Raw genomic sequence first — 21,590 nt, forward strand, 5'->3', positions numbered from 1 at the left:
GCTCTGTAGTAGAGCACATGAATGCCATGCAGAATGATTGGATTCAACCCCTGCTGAGGCCCCAGCTTCTATTCTTTGCATTCGTATGGTTAACGCTTCTGGTGTAAGTTTTTCTTAACGCTATCACATTTAAATGACCAATTTCTGCTCTCGCCGTTCTACAGGATAGACTGTCAATCACTTGTGGCGCATACCGCGGCTCTGAGTATACGGTCAAATGCCAGACATGTATGGAGGAAAGGGTTTGACGACGTAGGTGACAGGACTTTCACACTATTCATGTGAAGACCAGACAGTCATAACCGTCAAACCTTCTTGCCCTACCATGTTAATTTTAGTTTTCACCATGTTAGCGGGGCCCTAAAGAGAAATATAAACCAGTTTAGATGGGTAAATTGCAGTTTGAGGACTAGAATGGCGTTAATTTTCCCATCATATGCTTAATATTATGTCTTATGCGCTCTTAATCCCGGCAAAATAATCAATTTTTAAGAAGACAATGAAGAGTGCGAAAGCACTGACGTCGCCCAGCTTGTATGAATTGGCGCTTCAATATTGATACGTGTATGGAACTACACGTAACAATATTATCGCGCGTTCAGTTACGTTCGAGTCCTCCGCGATAGCACGGTGCTCGGTTGTTAACTCAACGGCCGCGAGCTCGACTTACAACCGCGGTGGTTACATTTCGATGAAGGCGAAATACTAGACGACTGTGTGGTGCCAGTGCACGTCAACGAATACCAGATGGTCGAAATTTGTGAAGTGATTCGACCGAAGTGCGTGTTTTTCGGTCAGCTTATCTGTGATTATAAGCCGGGTCAACAGAATCAAAATTGAGGTTGTGTGTCTATGTGTATGATGAGGAACAAATAAATTTAGGATGACTGCCAGTTGGGCATGTTGGCACGGGTTCATGATGAAACAAGCTGTTTGTGATAGTAAAGGTGGTAATACATCACACGCATTCTTGTGATGTATTATAATAACGTTATCTCCGAAATAAAGAACAAATTCAGTTGGTTGTAAGTGCTTCGCCCTGTGTCCTTTCTACGTCCTCGTGCATATTGTGTTTGTTTCATTATGAAGAAATGAAATGTTCCGTTAATTACAATTGAATGCCCAGAAAAAATAGCGTTTTCTAGAAAAAAACAGTGGTCATCCTAAATTTTATCTGTTCCTCATCATACATATAGACACACAACCTCCATTTATCTATTTCGTTTTGCATGTCGAATAGCTGTTCCATTGTATTCTAGCCTATACAAAATTTGTTCGCATGCGTCGAAATATTCGGCCGATCCCACGTACCCTGGGAATCGATGTTATGCGAGGCATGCATCAAGCTTGTTTTGTCCCACTTTTAACTTTGGCCAGTTTTAAGTTAGGGAGACGATCACGAGAGCACCCAGGCGTAGGTAGGAAGGTAGAGATGAAAACGCTCTAAGTGCTTTAGGTTCGCATAGAAATTCTACAGACTGAAAAAAAAAACATGTATATGCCTTCTTGACTTGTAACGTACTTTATACACTCGTACACTTTACTTATCTCACAACCAGCGAATGTGGATGGGTCAACGTACAAAACACTGAGTTATTGCAGTGACCCACTGGACACATCGAGGTGAAGCCATGCAGGGAGTCCTCTGGAAGTGCCTCTCCACGGGCCTTGTAGCGGGTATCGGCGCAGTCCTCTTGCAGTACTTCTGGGGTGTGCTCAAGAAATGGCTGAGCAAGGACCTGCCGCCAGGACCCTGTGGCTTGCCGCTGCTTGGTTGCCTGTTCTCCATGCCTAAGAACCATCACGGCGTGGAGGTTTTCAGAATGAAATACGGCAACGTATTCGGGTGCGTAAGCACTCACTGTTCAAGGTCCTCAAAGTTGCGTTTGAACGCAGGCTCGTGATGAAAGCACAACGAAAACACGCGCTGTGCAAGCTATGATTCAAGTAATAATTTATTTTTTTGCTCGCAGTGGCCAAGACACGCAATTTTAGATCACCTTGTGACTTAATCCTTGTGCATTCACAAATAGGCTGGCGAATGTATGCCCATTTGGTCGAGTATTAAATTTATAAGTGAATATATTCTATAAGCACGCGAGCGGCCTGAGTGAGGCGACACTGGGGCATTCGCGAGCTGTGACATAACGAGAAGCTGGCTGTGCGAGCGCCTGAAAACAGTATTGTTCCGCGGTCATTTGCATGTGAAACAGAGAATTTGGCTTCGTTCAGCTCGGCACTGAAATTGAATAATTTGCAGCGGCTGAAACTTCGGTAGAAGACGACGAATTCACTGGTTCAAGCCCCTAAATCACACGCACCATGGCAAAATTGCGCTCGCCGGAAGTGGGCGAGGTTCACGGTCGCTGACCTCTAGAGCGTGCTTTGCACTGGAATATTTTTTTTAGTCTTTTACTGCCTATAGCGTCGCGAATCCGCGACATACCGGAAAACTTCGAGCAAGCAAGCCACGAAATGCGTGCCGCCTTTAATGCCAGCTGTCAAGTACTAACGGAGAACGTAGCGATCAGAATGAAAAATATAGCCGTCTCGTCTAAAGTATTAGATGCGACGCAGCTCTTTGACTAGCTAGTGTAACGCTGTCCGTCCATGTCTCCGTGCCAATGCGCCGCACTGCGCTCCCCCCACCGCAGCTGTTGGAATGATGCTAAGTAGGTCTGCTAAGTAGGAGGAGAAGGAGGAAAAAGAATGAAATGAAGCGCTGACTACCATATAAACCATTGTGAGGGCGCAACTACACACAACACACAGGAAGAAAAAGACGAGGACAGGCGCAAGCTGTGTTCTGTTTCGTTGCGCCCTCAAGATGGGTTCCATGTTAGAGCACCAACTCGCCCAACACTCAACTCCTTCGCCGACTACCAATCGTTTAACGACACTCCAAGAAACGTAGAAGAGAAAAAAAAATACTTTCCGCGCATGCATGAAAAAGAGGCAACGTATGGCATGAACTGGCATTGTCAGGTTAACGCGTCATCGAGGAAGCGCATTTCAGAAAGATACAATGGCATTGACATTTCACTGACACAATCAGGCCCTTTCTTTTTCATATAGAAGGCTTCTAGGCTACTTTTGGCGAGAATCAGCACTTGCGCCAGGCACGTTACACAAATAACCACATGCGTTGGAATGCGCGGGAAGATGCGCATAATCTCTGTTATCTTTGCTATTAGCATGCGACCTCAGTCTGAAGGTCTAGTTTATCCGACGCCTCTCTGCTTTGTCTCAGCACAATAAGTCGTTCGCTCTCTCTTTACTCCGTGCTTATTGAAGTGTACAATGTCGCAAATGACAGTCTTTACTTGCAGGCTTAACATGGGCAGCCGATACGTGGTTTTTATGTGTGACTTCGACTCCGTGAAAGAAGCTTTCTCGCAGGACGCTCTCCTCAACAGGCCAGAAGAATTTCCCTTTAGGGTCCACGAGCAGTCACAAGGTATGGAAACACACGTCCTTGATTAAAAAGAAGCTGAGGAGAAAACAAGCAGATACGGCTTCGCAAATCACATCAAAGGGGTTCGAACGAAATTTTGAAGGCGAGGTAACTTGTGGGATAAATTTGTGTGGTCACACACTCATCATCTACGAAATACCGAAGGATAATATAGCCTGGACCATGTTTTAAAAATATTACCAAGTGCATGTTGTGGCACCGCACGTGAAATGCGCCTTCATATAGTTTCCTTGTGAACAACCAACCGCCACAAGCGTCACAAGTTTATTTTGGCTGCCGCGATCCTTGCGTGCGCTCTCCTATATAGCAAACCTTTTCAACGGAAAGAGGCTTTTCAATGGAAAGAGGCTCCAAACAAAATGTCACCTAACGTACCAACGTAAAGTTTTTCACACAATCCATACATTAATTATTTCTGAAAAAGATTTCGCATCAGGTTGCGAAAAACATATCGATACTGCTTTCCGCGATCACTAAAATATAGACTGCTGTTCTGAGGTATATAGTGGTTTCGTTTCAAGGCGACGTTTCTATCCGTAGTGGGGTGCCTCACATACAAAAAAAAAAAAACCCTTAAGAGCAGCCTCGTCTGTATATTCTTACTGAGCAAAGCACTTTTATTTACCATATGCAATAAAATAATGTTTGGCAATGTCTCAAGCGTTTATTTCGTGTGAAGACGCAGGCCACGTGTGTGAGAATCCTGGCCTACAAAGACAAAGTAACGTACACTCGCAGTCAAATCCTGGCTAGAATACACGCCAGTAGGCAGGGAATCAAGTCAAACTATGGCCGCTTGTAGTCACAGTTACGCGACTCCGTATCCGTGTCCCAGAGTAACCGGCCCGATTCGAAGTGGCCTTCAGAATAGACGTGACAAGGCTTGGCCGGGATTTTCCGTAGGTGGCCTGGCCCTGACGTGGTGGCGTAAAAAAGCTTGATATTTACACATTCGAGAGCATTTTTTCACAGATAATGCAGTGGATACTTATGACACTAGGTAATCACAAAACTATCAGTATCACAATCATCTACATCTGCGAGATTAACATGCCAACCACACTCAGTACTGGTATCGAACTCGGGACAGCATGCACGTGAAGCATATTTCTTACCATTGCACCACAGCGCCACCGCATGAACGCGAGTATTTTTACAAGTACATATCTACCAAGTGGCTTTTTTGCAAGCCGTCAGCGGAACATTGAACTTTTTTGTGCCATATGCATTGGTTTGCGCACGCATTTAATCAGCGAATAGCTTGTAAGGCTTCATGAACTCGAGACAACCACGGTGAGCGCCTTCGGCTCCGACTTTGGTTCGTGGTGCGCCGTTCTGCAAGAAAGATTAACGTGTGTTCGTGCGTCGTTTTAGTGCTTCCCCGCGAACCACGGGTGTTTGGCTCACCGCAATTCGCGAATACCAGCGCGACGAGGCTATGTTCAGCTGTCGAAACCTATACGTAATTGACAACATCTGAAGACCTCAGCAACATTCAAGTCAGTAAAGCCAGAACGTTTACTCCACTTGCCGTTATATGAACTATGAATTTACTCCAATTGTTGTTACATGAATTATGAATGAAATAGCAGCTTCTTAAAGGTGTACAATACTAATGAGGTGCTCAGCGTATACATAGATGTAAACAAGCCAAACGCGATGCCACAATTAGCGTCTCGCAGTCGTGATGCACGCAGATGTTCGCTCTACGAGTGAGCACACGCTGAGCTAATAAGTTTCGACCTTAACAGGTCCGCTTGTCGAAACCCAGTGTCAGCACCCTTTGTTCAGTATTTTTGCTCAGCTTCATACATATGCTTAACGTAAATCCATATCACAAATATCTGCGCAAGTCACGGGAGCAAACTCTCGTGTTAAATATATATATATATATATATATATATATATATATATATATATATATATATATATATATATATATATATATATATATATATATATATATATATATATATATATATATATATATATATATATATATATATATGCATGTAGCGCTGTCAGAACAGCTGGATTTTTTTTAACTGCGAGTCGTTGACGGGTACTGATCACGTAAACGAATCTTTCGGTGTGAGAAGGCACACAAATGTGGCTCGGAATAATTGAAGAAAAGTGGTGTAAAACTAACCGACTATATTTTAGATGTTCATTAGTGGCTTTCGTATAAGGCAGCATGTCATCACAATTCTGACTGAAGTAATATTCATAGAATTCGGTTACTTCTTTTCGTCTTTGAAACATTATGGTGGCCAATAGTTTGATGCACTGATAGGTGCCTCGTTAACCAGCGCCGTGCATGCGATTGACAATATTCTACTCTTAGCGCAGGTCTTATGTTAATTAATGGGCCCCTGTGGAGACTGCAGCGTCGATTTTCGATGAAAGTCTTCAAGAATCTGGGAGTTACCACACCCGCCATGGAAAGACACATACGTGTAAGTCACCATGGTCAATGCTTTTCTGCTTTTAAGTGGTGGCAATACAATTTTTATGCAGCTGGATTTCAAAGGCGCTCGGGGTGTATACATTTATCACCAACAATACATCAATGTCGAAATTTCAGTACCACCCACTCTCTCACAGCCCACGCGTTTTTTTTTTTTACATGTGCACATCAATTAAGCCTCATACGATTGCCAGAGCTGATTTTAGCGTTGCCAATATCAGCTGCCCACTAACCACGCAAATCCAAGACCACAGATTTGATAATGCGCGCGGCACATGTAACAGCAGAGATTACATACGAAAGCTTGCGAAAGTTTTTATACTGGAACTCCTCGGTAACCAGTTCCGCGCTAAGACATAAAATATATAAATTTCGTGTCCTAAATGCAGCAATAATACCAACGCAGGATGAGCAGGTTGGGAACCTACAAAAACTCCAAAGTTTCAAGGCTATCTGCGATTTTAAAGCATACAGCAAGATAGTAATAACTATGAGAATAATAGTTTATAAACAATTTACTTTGATTTTTTTTTTTCAGGCAGAACTGTCGCACCTCATTCGAGAGCTTGAATCCCTGGAAAGCAAGCCCGTAGTACCAACGACATTGCTTACGCCCAGCACATCCAACATCATTTCGGCACTGGTGTTCGGCCACCGGTTCGAGTACGACGATCCCGAGCGCATTTACCTCGACCAACTGATCGAGGTCATTCCGGCACTGGCTGCACAGGCGGCGGCCATCAACTTTTTTCCCTGGCTTCGAAAGCTGTTCGTCTTGTTCCGCGTGGGCGCATGCGAGAGGCTCAGGGACGCCCTGGCCCGACGAGAAGATTTCGCCGAGTGAGTGGCGAGCGTCTGTTTGGTGGGAGGACGGCGTCAATACGACAAAGGCCCCTCTTCGAAATGCGGCCGTATACATGCTGTTCGACGTTACTAAAGCCGCCGCTTTAGCTCCCATCGTTTTTCTTCTTTGTACGAATGATTTGCGCATAGGCACAAATGACAGAAAAGTTATAGGATCAAAAGATCGGATGATGGCAGAATGGGTCAGGGAAGAAACAAGGGGCGCGGATAGCCACAGTTGACATCGAGCGAATGAAATGGACCTGAACTGACCACGTAATCTGTAGTAGAGACAAACCGGTGGTCAGTATAGATGGTTACCAATGGATGGTAAGCGCAGTCGAGGATGAATTGGGCGGAGTGACGAAATTAAGAATCTCTTAATTTGATCAATGGAATTCTCTCGCAAGAAGCCTTCGTTTTGCACTGAAATAAAACAGGCTGAGAATGATGATTAACTGAATTATGAGTCTTTGATGACTAGAGCAACAGTAAGAATGTTTGCAGGCGATGTATTATTGTCTACAATGGTTCCAAACGCAAAACATGGGTCTTGACGCTTGAGGCCCCGTCAAATACGGAACTCGTGTCGTAGGTTGTATGAAAAATGGTTGTATGGAAAACATTACAGCGAAAAGTTTCAGCGCCGGACCAAGGCTAGCACAGGCTTATCGGCATAAAATGCGTTCTGAATCGAGAGTAATTAAGCCGGTATCAGTCCCGAGTAGCCGCTTCACCTTCACTCTGCCGAGAGGTGAGGATCATTAATATTGTTCATTTCATGTGCTTAAGATAAAAAAAAAAAAGATCGGCAGATCACACGTACTTTGGGAATCGATGGTATACGAAGCATGCGGGTGGAAGTCGACTGTGTTGTAATTTTTTATAGAGCGAAACGGTACGAAATGACGCTGAAGTTATGTACACATGTTGTGCGGAGAGACATATGTTAAACAGTCGCATGTTTACTGTTGCGTAACCATGCCAACAGCAACATGGGTATTAGCAACACCAGAAGCGGTAAGCTGAGATCTAGCGCTTATGCCAGCGAGGATGGCGGCCCTGGACACTGCTAGATAAGTGAGCTTCAGTGGAAGGCGCTTAACTACAATCGTCATTAAACCAACGTGATTTTTAAAAGAGAGAAAAGCAGAAGAAAGTGAGCCCCGTAACTGTCTGCATCATAGTGCGACACCTCAACAGTGACTCACGAGGTATGGGGGTAAGGAGGGATTAAAAGGGATAAGGTTTGAGATAGGGGCAGGGGCAGAGAGACCCACATACAGAAATAAAGAGAAAATAGAAAAGATGGACACGGTCGCAAAAGTCCGAGGACGGGAAAGATGGCATAGGACGAGCCAGTCGGCCAGAGCTGCCCTGTCATCGGAGATCGCGGGAACACAACCGGTCGGCACGAAATCCACCGAGCGATTTGATTGATAAGTGGGGTTTAACGAATCCACCGAGCGAGTCAGCTGCCTCATGGTAGTGCGTATATGTACTGTTTATAAGATTGTATAGCCAACACTGCAACCACAATTGACGTTTAACAAACATTACGGTATTGCTTGAAAAGCAGTGGGAGACCTGGCGTGGCAGAATACTTGATTGTCGTGGAAAATGCCGGGATTCGATTCCTGATAGGACCATCATATTTATTTATTTTTTCTATGCGTTGATTAGGTCAATGCTGCCGATGCCAGCTTTCAGGGGCGACCAAGTTGGCATCCATCACGCCCCATAAAATCCAAACTGAAATTGAACACAAAAGAAATCCCACCATATCCACGGAGCGGATGATGAGTGTGGCGAAGCGTCCGTCCGTCCGTCCGTCCGTCCGTCCGTCCGTCCATCCATCCATCCATCCATCGATCCATCCATCCATCCGTCCGTCCGTCCGTCCGTCTGTCTGTCTGCTCTTGCTGAGTGAGTTATGGAACTAGGCGGTCACGAATCGCTACGAGCTAGGAAGAACAGACCCACGACTTTAGGAGCGTCGCCCCTAAAATATGTGTAAACAGGTCACTTAATGTGTAATGAACTATACGACAGCCCAATGCATGATCACCTACGCCATACGTCTGTCAGTCCATCCATCCGTCCGTGCGTTCATTCACCCGTCCATCTATCTGACCGTCCACACATTCGTGCATCCCATCATCCGTGCATACATCCTGCTGTCCATCCGTCCATTCATCCATCCATCCGTCCGTCCATCTGTCCATCCTTTACTAGCCGGAGACTTCAACGTAGACATGTATTTTATGACCTGTAGCTTCGCACACTGATCTCGTTATTCACTCCATGGAGGTGCACTGATTTTAAATGCGAAGCACTTCTTGGTCGCACTATGTCGCGCTTCGGCATCGGCGGTGGCGCTGTCCACACCCCCACTGCGCATGCTTGCGCCTCGTGCCGGCCCAGGAAGACATCCGCAAAACTGTCGCTCCCCTGCCCCTCTCTCGCTTAGCAAGGCCAACGCAAACAACGTCTGCTAGTTAAAAAAAAAAAAAAAAGACTGCTCGCGCTGCGCAACCGTTCACTGGCCACCCTGTATATGTAGGCACTGGATCGCGGGTTAGGAATTCAGTCAAGGGCGTCGTTGCTTGGCTTTCGCTTGATGTTAAAGGCAGCGTTTCTCCTTCAATCAATAAATAATAATAATAAATATGAAATAACATATAAGCATTCCCTATGCACACCCAATTACGCAACATCCACGCAATCCCCCCACCACTCTGCGACGCATTTACTCGAGTTCCCCCCGTGAGAAGATGCGGGTGGTAATTTCTCTGATTAGGCTATCACCGTACAGCTACCGCAAGTATCTGTGACTACAAGGATTTGCTTATTCATTGACCATGAACGTTAGCCATTGGGATACAGATGCATACGACCAATCGTCAAGAGAACGCATCCACACTAAATGGTTCTATAACTGTCAAACACCAACCAACCTTGTGCAAGCTCTCAAATTCCTATGACCGAAGGTCAACGATGTTTTTTTATAGGAGCGAAGCTCCTTAAGGGAGAGTTCAGCGTCCCGTCGTAATCGTATGTAGCCACCTCTCATTACTTCTTGAACCGCTCGTAGAGGGCGGTACTTGTACATATGACGAAGTGCATATACGCTCAAAAACGCAAACGATACTAGAGGACGTTATTTGTAGTCTTGTAAATAATAAAAATGACAGAATATCCCTACAGTGACTGATGAAGAGTGGGGCGCAGCGTCCGCCATTCCATCCATGCTTCCGGCCGTCCGTTCGTTCTTGCATCTGTCCATCCATGCGTCCGTCATTCCGTCAGTGCTTCTGGCCGTCCGTTCGTTCTTGCTTCCGTCCATTCGTGCACCCGTCCATGCATTTGTCCACGAATCCAACCGTCCGCCCTCTCGTGCATTCATCAGTCCGTGCGTCAGAGACAGACAGACGACGGACGGACGCGGCCAGCGGATAATTCAAGGTTTGCCGATAACAAGTATGATACGCGCAAGACGGCGGTGGGTGGGTGGGTGGGTAGGTAGGTAGGTAGGTATGTAGATAGGTAGGTAGGTGCCAAAAGTGCTTGCAGAGCGCAAAAAAATGCTTCGCATTTAAACGGGAAAGTGGTTGTTCACGTGATCTGCGCGGAACTGTGTCAAATATATGAGCATGTGAGCTTCATCTGTCTTATCTACGCAGAGTGCTCGTGTTAGTGCATGAATAGCATCAGCAAATTGAAAAACAACGAGCGGTATTATGAGCGCGCTGCAAAGTTAATTGCTGGCAATGACTGCCAAGCTAAAACCAGTACCCAAAAATCTGCTAGCACAAGGTGTTCAATTACGACAAACATGTAACTCAGCATTGCGTCCTTCGCATGCAAGCACGGCTCACTCGAACAATTTTCCTAAACACGGCTCAGTCGGGGGCAAATGACAAAGTTCAAACGACCTAAACATTATCATTGAGCGTTTGATCAATCATAAGCCTACTAACGTGGAAACCGTATTACACGCAGCTCCAAGATTAACGAGCACGAGGACACCTACAAAGATGGATTGGTGCGAGACTACATCGACGGATTCCTGAGCGAGATGAAGGAGCACAAGAACGAATGCTTCACCCGTGAGTGCGCGCGCGTCTTCAATAATGGTTTCTGCGGATTGAGCCAGTGACCTCAATTCCAACTGGCATAATCTACCTTGGCGCGCCTTCGTCAGCACTGAGACGCTGCATATGAAAAAAAAAAAGTTCCTATCCAGCCGAGCACTGCATAAAGCAACTGGGGAAATCCTCGCTCAGAAGTAAGCACCGCACGAAAGTTCGTTTGATCACGCACTGGTGACCGTCCGCCAACCAGAGTGAGCTGCGTTACTGGCCCTAGAAGGGAGCCTTGATCGCATATAGGCTCCCTAAGCACTAGCCCAACCTAAGTTCGCTGACGTTGGCCGTTAAGGGCACGAAGAAAACACGCGCACGCGTCCCCGTGAATCCCTGCTGCAATCCGCCCGCTCACGCGGGCAGGGAGACGCACACATCGCGTTTCAGTTTTTACTGACCCCAATGTACTATTGCGTTTTTTCCCCCGCTAGGCATTGCGTTCTGGCGCAGCAATCATAGTGGAAATGAAGCATCTTGATCAAGGGGCTTTAACTGGAAATCTCGACTGCACGGCATGTCTTATCTCGGGACCAACGCAATTGGACGCTACAGCTACGCATGAAAATATACCTATAGAAGTACGAGTTCTAGTCCTATTTCTAATTTAACTTTTACTGTATCAGCTATGTTCACCTTTGTGATGTGAAAACGTGAAATGGCTCATCGAGCGATAAGCCGGCGTCGGTCCCAGAGAATTCTCATTGGATGCGACGTCATCTCAGGCAGAGCAAAGCGGAATAAGGAAGCGCTCATCGATACTGGCATATCAAGGCCCGTTGAGAAGTTTGCGGGGTTCACGCATCGGTGATCACTGTAAAGAACGTTAACGTAAAAAAAAAAGCAGGATACATTTTAATGAAAACACGCGGGTGCTAGAGAGTTTTTGCTGGAATACCACATTTTAGAACTATCGAAAAGTAACCCAAAGCCCTAGCAAATATAACAAGCGCGAGTATGGTGCATCAACAATTCATAGTAAAAATAAAAATAAAACGGGCCTTTTATAATGAAAAGACCTGCAAAAGCTTCGTTGATGTTCAGCGATATCTATGGATTCCGCAAACTTCAATTGACAATGAAGCTGTGATCTCCGTTGTGTTTATGCTATGACGTTTTAGACCCAAGGCTTTCCCTATGGGGGCGAATTCAGTCCCTGAGAGATGTTCCCGAGATGTGACTGAATGCGCATACGGAAGACTGTTCTCTGTTACAACTCGCTGACTGGCTTCCTTGTCCTACGCGCGTATACTACAATGGTATTTAATGTAGGAACCAGGCACAGCCCAAACGAGAGAGAGGCGATCATCTAACGCCTCATCCCACCCCCTGAATCTGCTACTAATGTAGACTGATAATGCGAAGTGTGTACTTGAAAGTGCCAAATACTCAGCTACGTGCATAGATGTGTGCGCAGTAGTCACATTAGACGGCGGGTCAAAGCAAAGGTGCATTGCCACGCACGCCGCCCTCGCCCCGAGTCCAAATGTAAATATGCTTCCTAATGAAAGAAACGAGAAAAATGATGGTAATAAAGCAATGACGTGCTTTTCAGTTTGGCCTGCCTACGTTCCCTGGCTTTCTGGGAGCAAATCAGGGATGTAACATCAGGAGTCTTCGACTGCCTTAGTCATGGCCCTGCTCTTTAAACAATGACTGGACACGTTCGAACGAGCGAAACTATGGCACAAACTTAGCGCTCCCCGCGCGCACATCTATGAGTAGCGCTATTCGCACGACACGACCTAGTGTTGTTCAACTAGATGCTGACTGGCCGCGAACTGCGCACCGTACGCAGGCAACCTCCTCAGGGGAAACGTGTCGACCTTCTTCGGGGCCGGCAGCGAGACGGTTCGATCCTCCATCGAGTGGCTGCTGCTCACGTGCGCCGCCAAGCCAGATCTGCAGCGACGCATCCACGCCGAGATCGACGCATTTCTTCAGCGTAACCAGAGCTCGCACATCCTGTGGAGTGAACGAAACCAGATGCCATATACACAAGCGTTCATTTGGGAGACCATGCGATACAAGCCGGTCGTCCCACTGAACATAATGCGCTAGTAGGTATCTGCTTATTTTATTCCGCTTTATTTTTTAATGCAATATCACCACTATGCCAACTCGACCAGAAAGCTGCATTCCTCCGTCAGACACGTAAGACGAATCACTGCAAAGAAATAGGCATGTAAAACAAGATAAGTTTTCTTGGTGGTTCTGCATGCAGAACTTACGGAGCCAAGCTGAAAAGTCTAATGTCTAACCGACTGGGCTACAAACCTACGCTTTCAGATTGCGAATATATACGAACTATATAAACACGTTGTACCGGCAGCTCAAGATAATGTGAAATGAGAACACACATAAAGGTTTCGTTAAATTTTTTTTATTTATATACATAAAAATATGGAAAGGAAGGCTACGTTGGAGACGGCCATCCCGAGATCGTGATAGCAATGTAAAAGATACGCAAAAAAGTAAGAAAAATAAAAAGTAATGAAAGAAAAAAGATGGCAGCACTATGTACATACACATACACGCACGCACATGCTTCAAGAAATGTGTCCAGAATCCGAAAAAGGTGCTATTTGCTCGCTGTCTTCACAGTTCCTTTTTAAATGCAGGCGTTTCAAGGGGGTTGAAGATGTTATTTAAAACGGCAATTCGGAAAGTCAAAATAATTTAGTGGAGTGGAGATTAACCCTTGATTGATTGATTCGCGGCGTTTAACATCCCAAACCACCATATGATTATGAGAGATGCCGTAGTGGAGGGCTCCAGAAATTTCGACCACCTGGGGTTTTTTAATGTGCACCCAAATCTGAGCCCACGGGCCTACAACATTTCCGCCTCCATCAGAAATGCAGCCGCTGCAGCAGGTATTCGATCTCACTACCTGTAGGTCAGCAGCCAAGTACCTTAGCCACTAGACCACGGCGACGGGGCGGAGTCTAAATCTTGTAAAGCTACATTGATCACGATTGAAAAAAATGTTTGCTTTGGTTTTGATAAGACTATGCCTATAGTGCTTATTTAAAGTTAGTTTCTTTGGTGTTTCATTATGTTGAATCGTTAAATATAGGCTTTCTTGCAAACCTTAAGGTGAATCCCCCCAGAGGTCGACATTTAGTGAACGGAGGAAGAGGAACATTTATTACACGTACATGGAGGTGATGTTCAGCGTCCAAGAGTCCACTGTCAGTCAGGGGACTTTGGGGTTAGATGCGTTGGATAATCGAAACATGCCCATCACTCATTCCTTTGCTACGCTGGGGACAGAGGAAAGGCACGAAAAGGAGCATGCGGCAGTCTATTAGTGGTTTTCGGCCACCTAGTCCTGTGAAACCGCCGAAGTGAGACTCGGAACGCAGCTGAGACATCCGTCACATGAGCTCCATCAGCTCAAGGTCATTACGACGCAATAAATTACCTTCGGGGAGACGACATAGCAGTGCTCTCGCTAAAACAAGTTTCACTTGCACTCCACACTACCAAAATTTAAAATATTTCCATCGAATTCTAGTACAGCTGTATTTCAGTGTGGAAGTATATAGAGGAACACTATAGAGGCCCCCTTGTGTGTTCAGGAGCAGCCTTCAATTTATTTCCAAAACAAAAATTAAGGCAATCTATGACACCGCACCTTTGCACCGCCCAACCTGAGTATCTGCGTGTGTATGCATGTAATGCCATTCGCATTTATATACTAATAACTTTATATTTTACTTCATGCATAGCAAGGGCACGCCACAAGCATTCATTCCTTGACCCAGTGTTTCATGCCGCAGCGCCGACACAGACGTTAAAGCGGGAGGCTACATCATTCCACGTGGCAGCATTGTGATCGCCTCAATATGGTCCATCTTCCATGACAAATCCTTCTGGGGAGATCCGGAGGTCTTCCGGCCGGAGCGCTTCCTTATCGACGGCGAGACAAGAACGCTGAAGCCGGAGCAATTCATCCCCTTCTCTTATGGTAATATTTCTTCATCAGTTTCCTAAGAAAGACAGGCTTGTGTGAACGCCTCTGACACGCGGTAGAGTTCTACACGCTGCAGTGAAATTACTGTCAGTCTCTCCCCCACCCCCTTTGTTCCCTCTCTTCCCTCTTTCTCGTCTTTCTTGTCCTCTTCCTTAATCCCCCAGTGTAGGGTAGCCAACTGGATGTCCTTCTGGTTAACCTCCCTGCCTTCTCCCTTTTTGTTGCTTCCTTCTTCATCAGAAACATGTTGCCATCAATACACGTTTAGTGGCTTCCCGAGCTACCTGTGACGTTTTGCCCATTTCGTGACTGTTGCCAGCATCAGAGACAAGTCTGTGGTGTGCCCATCACAGTGATTAAAGACCTGACCACATGTACGCGCTGCCGCACGCCAGCGCGTCACCTGTAGACTAGGCGTCACGCCCTTTCCATACGATGAGAGAGGGCACACCGATTTATGTAACCGCTCACCCTACATTTAACGCGTACGTGTAGTCAGGCCTTGCTTTCATTGGACTCCTTCACATTGTCGGCAGTCTGCTGTCCACGTTATTTTGGCTGCTAATGGCAGTGCCACTTCCCGTGGCAGAGCGAGCTGCCTTAATTTTTATTTTCGTGAGGGCAGGCCTCTTCGCTGTGACTGGTGGTGCTGGGTTAGCTGAGCGGCAGGAAAACGAGCCTAACTGCAGATACATACGTGACTTTATTACTTCCTGCTTGCCCCCCCCCCCCCAATTAAATAGTGGTGCTCTTAGCTCTACCAAAGTTCGAGCCCACAGGAACTTATAACAGCAGTTTCATGTAATTTGGAGCAGGCACTTTCAAGCAACATCAACATTCATCATAGCTGACACATCGCGGATTGAAACGAGACAATTTAGAGCTAAGTAACCAACATACTTTCGTTTCCACCATACTCAAATTGGGTCCTACTACCGAATTTAGGCTTGAACGCATAGATCAAAGTTAACATTATCTTTAGAAACCAGATTTATCCCAATATGGCATGACTATCTCGACAAATTGAGGATACCAGTCGTTATATTTAAAAATGTAATGTGTTTCAATCCGTGCACACTGCACATTGCATTGATGCATTTAGGATTCAATTTCGTGATTATCAGACACGTGATTAATCAGGGACGGCACCAGGATTATGTTACCGGGGAGGCTCCCATGAGAAGCAAGTTCTTTAAGGAGCGGGGGGAGGGGGCAGGGAGGTGGGGAACTTAGCCATTGTGTTACGACTACATCTCTTAAAAAAGTTTTCCGGAGTAGCTGCACAGTTACCCTGAAAAGGGCTCTTTGCTCCTTGAAAAGACGAAATGTGTACAAATGATTGCACACGGCACAACAACGAGGGGCGCTGTCCTCCTTGTGGAGTAAAGCGGCCCTTTTTCGGAATACCTGCAGGAATGTTAGCGCCGTGTCCGAACAACCCATCGGTGCCTACACAAGCCCATTTCTGCTCAGACGGTGCCGTAGCATGGTGCGGTGTAGTGGTTAGTCTATACGTGCATGCTGACAGGGAAGCTGCGAGTTCAAATCCCATGTGTTTGCTGCAAATTTTCTGAAACTTATTTCTGAATGTGATGCTTGCACATCTATTCTATATCTAATAAAATGCCAGCACACACCTCGATAGGCAGGCAAAGTAAACCAAAACTTGATTTTTCTTCGCAAAATAACTGTTGCTCCCTTCAGGAGTAACCACGAGAGCACGAAGTAACTTCGCAGTTACTCCCAAAATGGTGCAATGGGTGTGGTAGGTTAGTTACTCCACTGAAAAAGCAAGCTCGATACCCCTCTTTGTCCTTTAGTTCTTACAGTGCTATGTTTCCTCTAGGAGAGGGGGGACGACGGGGGGGGGCACAAAAATTTGGAAAGGCTACAGCCCATCCCTGGTGCCGCCCCTGTACATATTTATTAAAGCACGAAGGCAGCAAACAAAAAACTTTGCTGTCCTTATTGCGCATATATAAGTGTCAATCAAGTGCATGATCCGAGTGTTCTATAAAAAGGTTATACAGAATAAACACGAGAATCACTTGGATGTGAGAAGCGATATCTGCTGCGTCAGAATGATAATGCACATTTTGATGTTCAACATACGTGATGAAACTCTGCAGAAGGTCAGCTCATCACATAATAGTGACCAACACAAAAACACAGAGCAAATATGGGGCACTGAGGAACCGGTGTACATCTGGATAGGATGCACGCTATGAAAATACAGTTAAAATTCGGCTGCACGAATCTCCCTTGGTCATGGAGAATATTCGTATCAATAGAAAACATGTAAAATTATGTGACAAAAAAAGAAAAGCTGGCATGCCTTTTCCTTTATTGTTTCTCAGAGCTCCAGCAACATCATAACCATCCCTGAATGATTGGCACTAAAGCTTTTAGACGTCGGGGATCACGCATGCACTCGCAAATATACGAGGCGTGCACGTGTGTCTAATTAATAAACCAGATGAGCTGTGACCTTTGACGAAACACTGGCACCAAAATTTTGTACCTTGTTTTCTTCTTGTTACAATAGGCAACTTATAGCCCACTTATCACGGTTCGAAACCTCATCTGCACGAGTGCTCGACCACAATGGTTATTTAGAGACGTTTTCAGAGCGCTTAGTCACAGTTTCGATTTCAAAAAGCACCAGATAGACAGGAGCAGTTCCAGCCGCAAAGTAAACACAGCTGGCCACATGACCACGCAAAACTGCAACGCGGGTGCCGTGCGCGAGAGCGTGCGCCACACAGGCTGCCAGCACATGCAAAGCCGCAGACACGAAGGGAGAAATTGCAAGTAGCGCAAGTTCAAGGCGCATGCCAAGCAAACAGCCAACACAAACTCGTGACGTAACTTTCATTACACTCCCACCGCGTTGATGTCGGCATCATGACGAGCTCCGCATCTCGATCAGTTGCATTTCATGCACTTGAATTTTGAAATTGATTTTTAAATATGTTTTTTGGCTATATTTTCCCTCGACACTTCGTAGGTGTGTATGTCTCTAGAAATATCTATCTCACTAATTAACTCGCCTTCGAAATCATGGCACTGCTCTTTTAACAGCTAGTAGCCCCTTCCTGATCTTTACACTCTTTTCAGCATGATGCTTAAATACTGTAGTGAAAAAAAACTTATGGGGAAAAATTTTACAACCGCTGTCTTTTCTTCTTATTTTCTAATAGGGGTGGTGCTGGGAATGTTTCAAGGCGAAAGCCTTTAATGGCTTATACTCGCGGTGTCCGACTGTCTTTTCGTGCCCTTGAACGGTGCCGGATGAAGCATCTACCCCTCACTCTCTCTCAGCATAGAAGTGTGGCAGCTTGGGCTAGTTGGTATGGCATGACGATAGTTATAGCGCGAGAACAAAACGACGACACAGAGACAAGAACGACACGAAAGCGCTCGTGTCTTTCGTGTCTTTCTTGTCTCTGTGTCATCGTTTTGTTCTCGCACTATAACTATCGTCATGCCTCTCTCGGCAGTCACGTGACGGCACAGCGGTGCATAACAGTTGCGCCGCCACAAATGTGGCCTTACCCCTTACACTCTCAGCAATCACGCGATGGCACAGCCGCACGTAATAACGCTCCTTCATTGATGTCTCAGTGCAGCAGTCCAGTTTTATTATTATTATTATTATTATTATTATTATCATTATTATCATCGATATGATATATGAGGAAATGTTAGCGCACAAGTACCAGTGCCGTAGTTAGTCGGATGATTCTCAATAGGGCGGCTCGGCGGTTATAATTCCACGACAAGCAGTTGATGCAATAATGCATCAACAGACAAAGTAATGAAGTATCTCAGTAGTTGAGCACTTCACGAATTTGGAAAACTTTACCCTTCTCCTCCATCTTTACTTTTTGCAGAATGCATATATGTGCAGCGAAATAAACGTACCTGTTGGTCTACTATGACCATGTACCAACACAATACAGTTGATAAGATTTCATATTATGTGTTTATATGTATTCGTTTCCCAAGTGAGTGACTAGATGCATCTCAAATGATGTGTTTTCGCCATTCGTAGGCAAGCGCTCGTGCCCTGGTGAACTGATTGCCAACATGGAAGAGTTCATCTACTTCACAACCATCCTGAAGCATTTCACAATTGAGGCACCACCTGATAGCCCATCCCTCACTTTTGATGAAATTCCTGGCCTCTCTCTTCGACCAAAGCCACAGAAACTCGTCTTTCGGCCACGATTAGTAATTGTTTGAGTAGACAAAATGAACCACGAGTGAAACCTCCCCAAAAGCAGTTTTGACCCAAGCTGCTGTGGTTACAGTTTCAAGGCTCTAAGTATCATCAAATAAGAAATGTACTCAGCATTGTTTTTAAAAGCATACAGCCCCAGTCTAACAATGCCTTAAAATGACACTGAGAAGAAATACTTTCCATGTGTTGGCCAAAAATAGCACCTGTGCTGCGAGGAGGTGCCTTAAAGGAAAATGGCAATGACACCTTGAGGTTCCAGCACATACTTGCTCTGACAATTTCTGAAAGCATCTGCAAGAGGCTACCTAACTTTTCAATTTGTAATGGGGCCAGAGGCTAAATATTTATGTTATTTGGCTCCTGTCTCGTGTTGTCTATTTCCCTTTTTTTTTTGCCTGTGTTTTTGCGCTTTAGTTATTTCCCTGATTAACTTAGTGAACACTACCTTGGAAATAATTGTTCATTTCATTCATTCATTATTTTAGTGACCCTTAAATACTATATGTATAATTGTGCATACTTTGGTCTCTTGCGAGTCTGTTTCTTCAGTGTAACCTTATAATTGCAAGAGAAAAAGAAAAAAGGCAGTTAACGTTTATGGTGTCTTAAAGCGACCCATTTTGTAATACTAGCGCAGAAACTTTACAGCTAAAACAACATCCAACTTTAGCAACTGACAAATGACTGCAATAAAAAAGAGTTGTCCCAAACAAACTTTTTCATGAAAGTCTATTTCAACAAGATAGTGCGAGGCTAGGGCAATATAGCCAGGCTTTATGTGAGCAGGCATAAATGGAGTACCAGCTGAGCTACAGCCACCTATATTATAAAGGGTCCAGCGATGTGGCAGCTGATTCAGTTGTGGTAAACTGTGCCAAAAGATAAAACCTGCAATATCCTGCTACACTATGGCAAGAAAAAACGTGTGAATTTAAGGTCTTATTTTTCTTTGCTGAACATAATATTAACCAGAACAGTGAATAATGCCAAGGAAAGTATAGGGGATGTTATTAGAAGTAAATGTAATGTAAATGAGAAGAAAGAGAAGTATAGGAAAAAATTACTTGCTGCTAACAGTGACCGAAGCAGCGACCTTCGTAAGCATCAAACGGGTTATTCAAAGGTCGCAGGTTCAGTATCTGCCGCAGCAAGTTACCTTTTCAACCACTTTTCTTTCTTCACATTTACAGTACATTACTTCTAATAAAACATCCTATACTTTCCTTTGCATTATGGTATGTTAGTTCTCGTTAATATGGTGTTCATCATTATGGCAAAAATCTCATAATTTGCACCGAGCATGTGCCAAGACATCGTTATTACAGTCTTTCAGGAAAAAAAGAAAAGACTGAAGGTGCTTGCAAAAATATTCAATGTAACAACATAATTTTGAGCAGTCATTGAAGCACACTAGCCAGTGCTACATACTTGACATGCTTGTTAGGCAAAACCTTTCCAAATTTTTCAGACTACTACATACTATGCAAACATATTAGTTTCATGTACTACTTGACCATACTGCGAGATTATGTTATCAAGTTCAATAAAAAATCTTTCAGCTGTTGTGGACCAGGCTAGAGACGACAAAGCCATTTGATTGATTCTATGAACTCCAGTAAGCAGCTCTTGAATGCAGGGCGAGATTGTTCTACAAAAAAAAATGTAGCTTGTAATATTCCAAAAAAGCTTGTGCAGAGTACTTAATCATAGTTTAGGTATGACCATGCAATCACTAGACTCATCAATAATACCACGTGCTGAAGTGAACTGCGTCATCTTTGCTGAGAAAGCATGATGCCCCAGTCTATTGGAATCTTTGTGCTAGTTCTCTATCGCAGCAACAGTTCATGTTTCAAAACTTGACTAAGTTAAATACAAAGCCTCCCATTAGTGCAAATTTCATGGGGAATGGGTTAGATTTCAGGCACGAAGGAACCATTAATAAACCCTGTATTTCATTAACTGTGCATAAATCAGGCTTGGCAAGAATAATGACAAGGGAGGTACACATTATTCACACAGTACTAAAAAAAATGTTCCGATATTGACAGCATTCAATGGGTTACAAAAGCAAAACCCTGATTTAGAGCACAAGCAGCTCACGTTTCACCATTGGCCCTCAACGCTTATTCGTGGTGTGTTTATGAGTGGAGTGCAGGGCTATTCATAAAAGTGTGGCAGCTTGGGCTAGTTGGAATGACATGAAGATAATTATAGCGCGAGAACAGAACAATGACACAGAGACAAGAAGGACACGACCGCTCTGTAAAGCCTCTGTGTCGTCGTTCTGTTCTCGCGCTATAACTATCGTCATGCTGTACATAGAGTAGCTAATATACAGGTGCATATATCCAAAGGTAATCTAGAAAAAATCTCACACTAGCAAAAAAAAAAAGTATATCGCGTATGTTGTATCAGGCGTTTTCACAAAATATTATTGC

The 21,590-nt window shown here is 44.8% G+C and overlaps 1 protein-coding gene across 1 annotated transcript in view; it reads left to right on the forward strand.

Annotated features, from left to right (window-relative positions):
- Positions 1-20,737, forward strand: part of LOC119174026 (uncharacterized) — an 82,078-nt gene extending 61,341 nt beyond the window's left edge. The window contains exons 11-18 of the mRNA XM_075894255.1: positions 1,603-1,846; positions 3,330-3,457; positions 5,825-5,931; positions 6,481-6,782; positions 10,788-10,894; positions 12,726-12,987; positions 14,713-14,900; positions 18,961-20,737. Of these exons, the coding sequence (XP_075750370.1) occupies positions 1,603-1,846; positions 3,330-3,457; positions 5,825-5,931; positions 6,481-6,782; positions 10,788-10,894; positions 12,726-12,987; positions 14,713-14,900; positions 18,961-19,151 (1,529 nt within the window). The 3' untranslated portion in view covers positions 19,152-20,737. The remainder of the gene's footprint in view (positions 1-1,602; positions 1,847-3,329; positions 3,458-5,824; positions 5,932-6,480; positions 6,783-10,787; positions 10,895-12,725; positions 12,988-14,712; positions 14,901-18,960) is intronic.
- Positions 20,738-21,590: the final 853 nt, after the last annotated feature.

The sequence above is a fragment of the Rhipicephalus microplus genome, chromosome 5 (assembly GCF_043290135.1).
Source record: "Rhipicephalus microplus isolate Deutch F79 chromosome 5, USDA_Rmic, whole genome shotgun sequence".
NCBI classification, from domain to species: domain Eukaryota; kingdom Metazoa; phylum Arthropoda; class Arachnida; order Ixodida; family Ixodidae; genus Rhipicephalus; species Rhipicephalus microplus.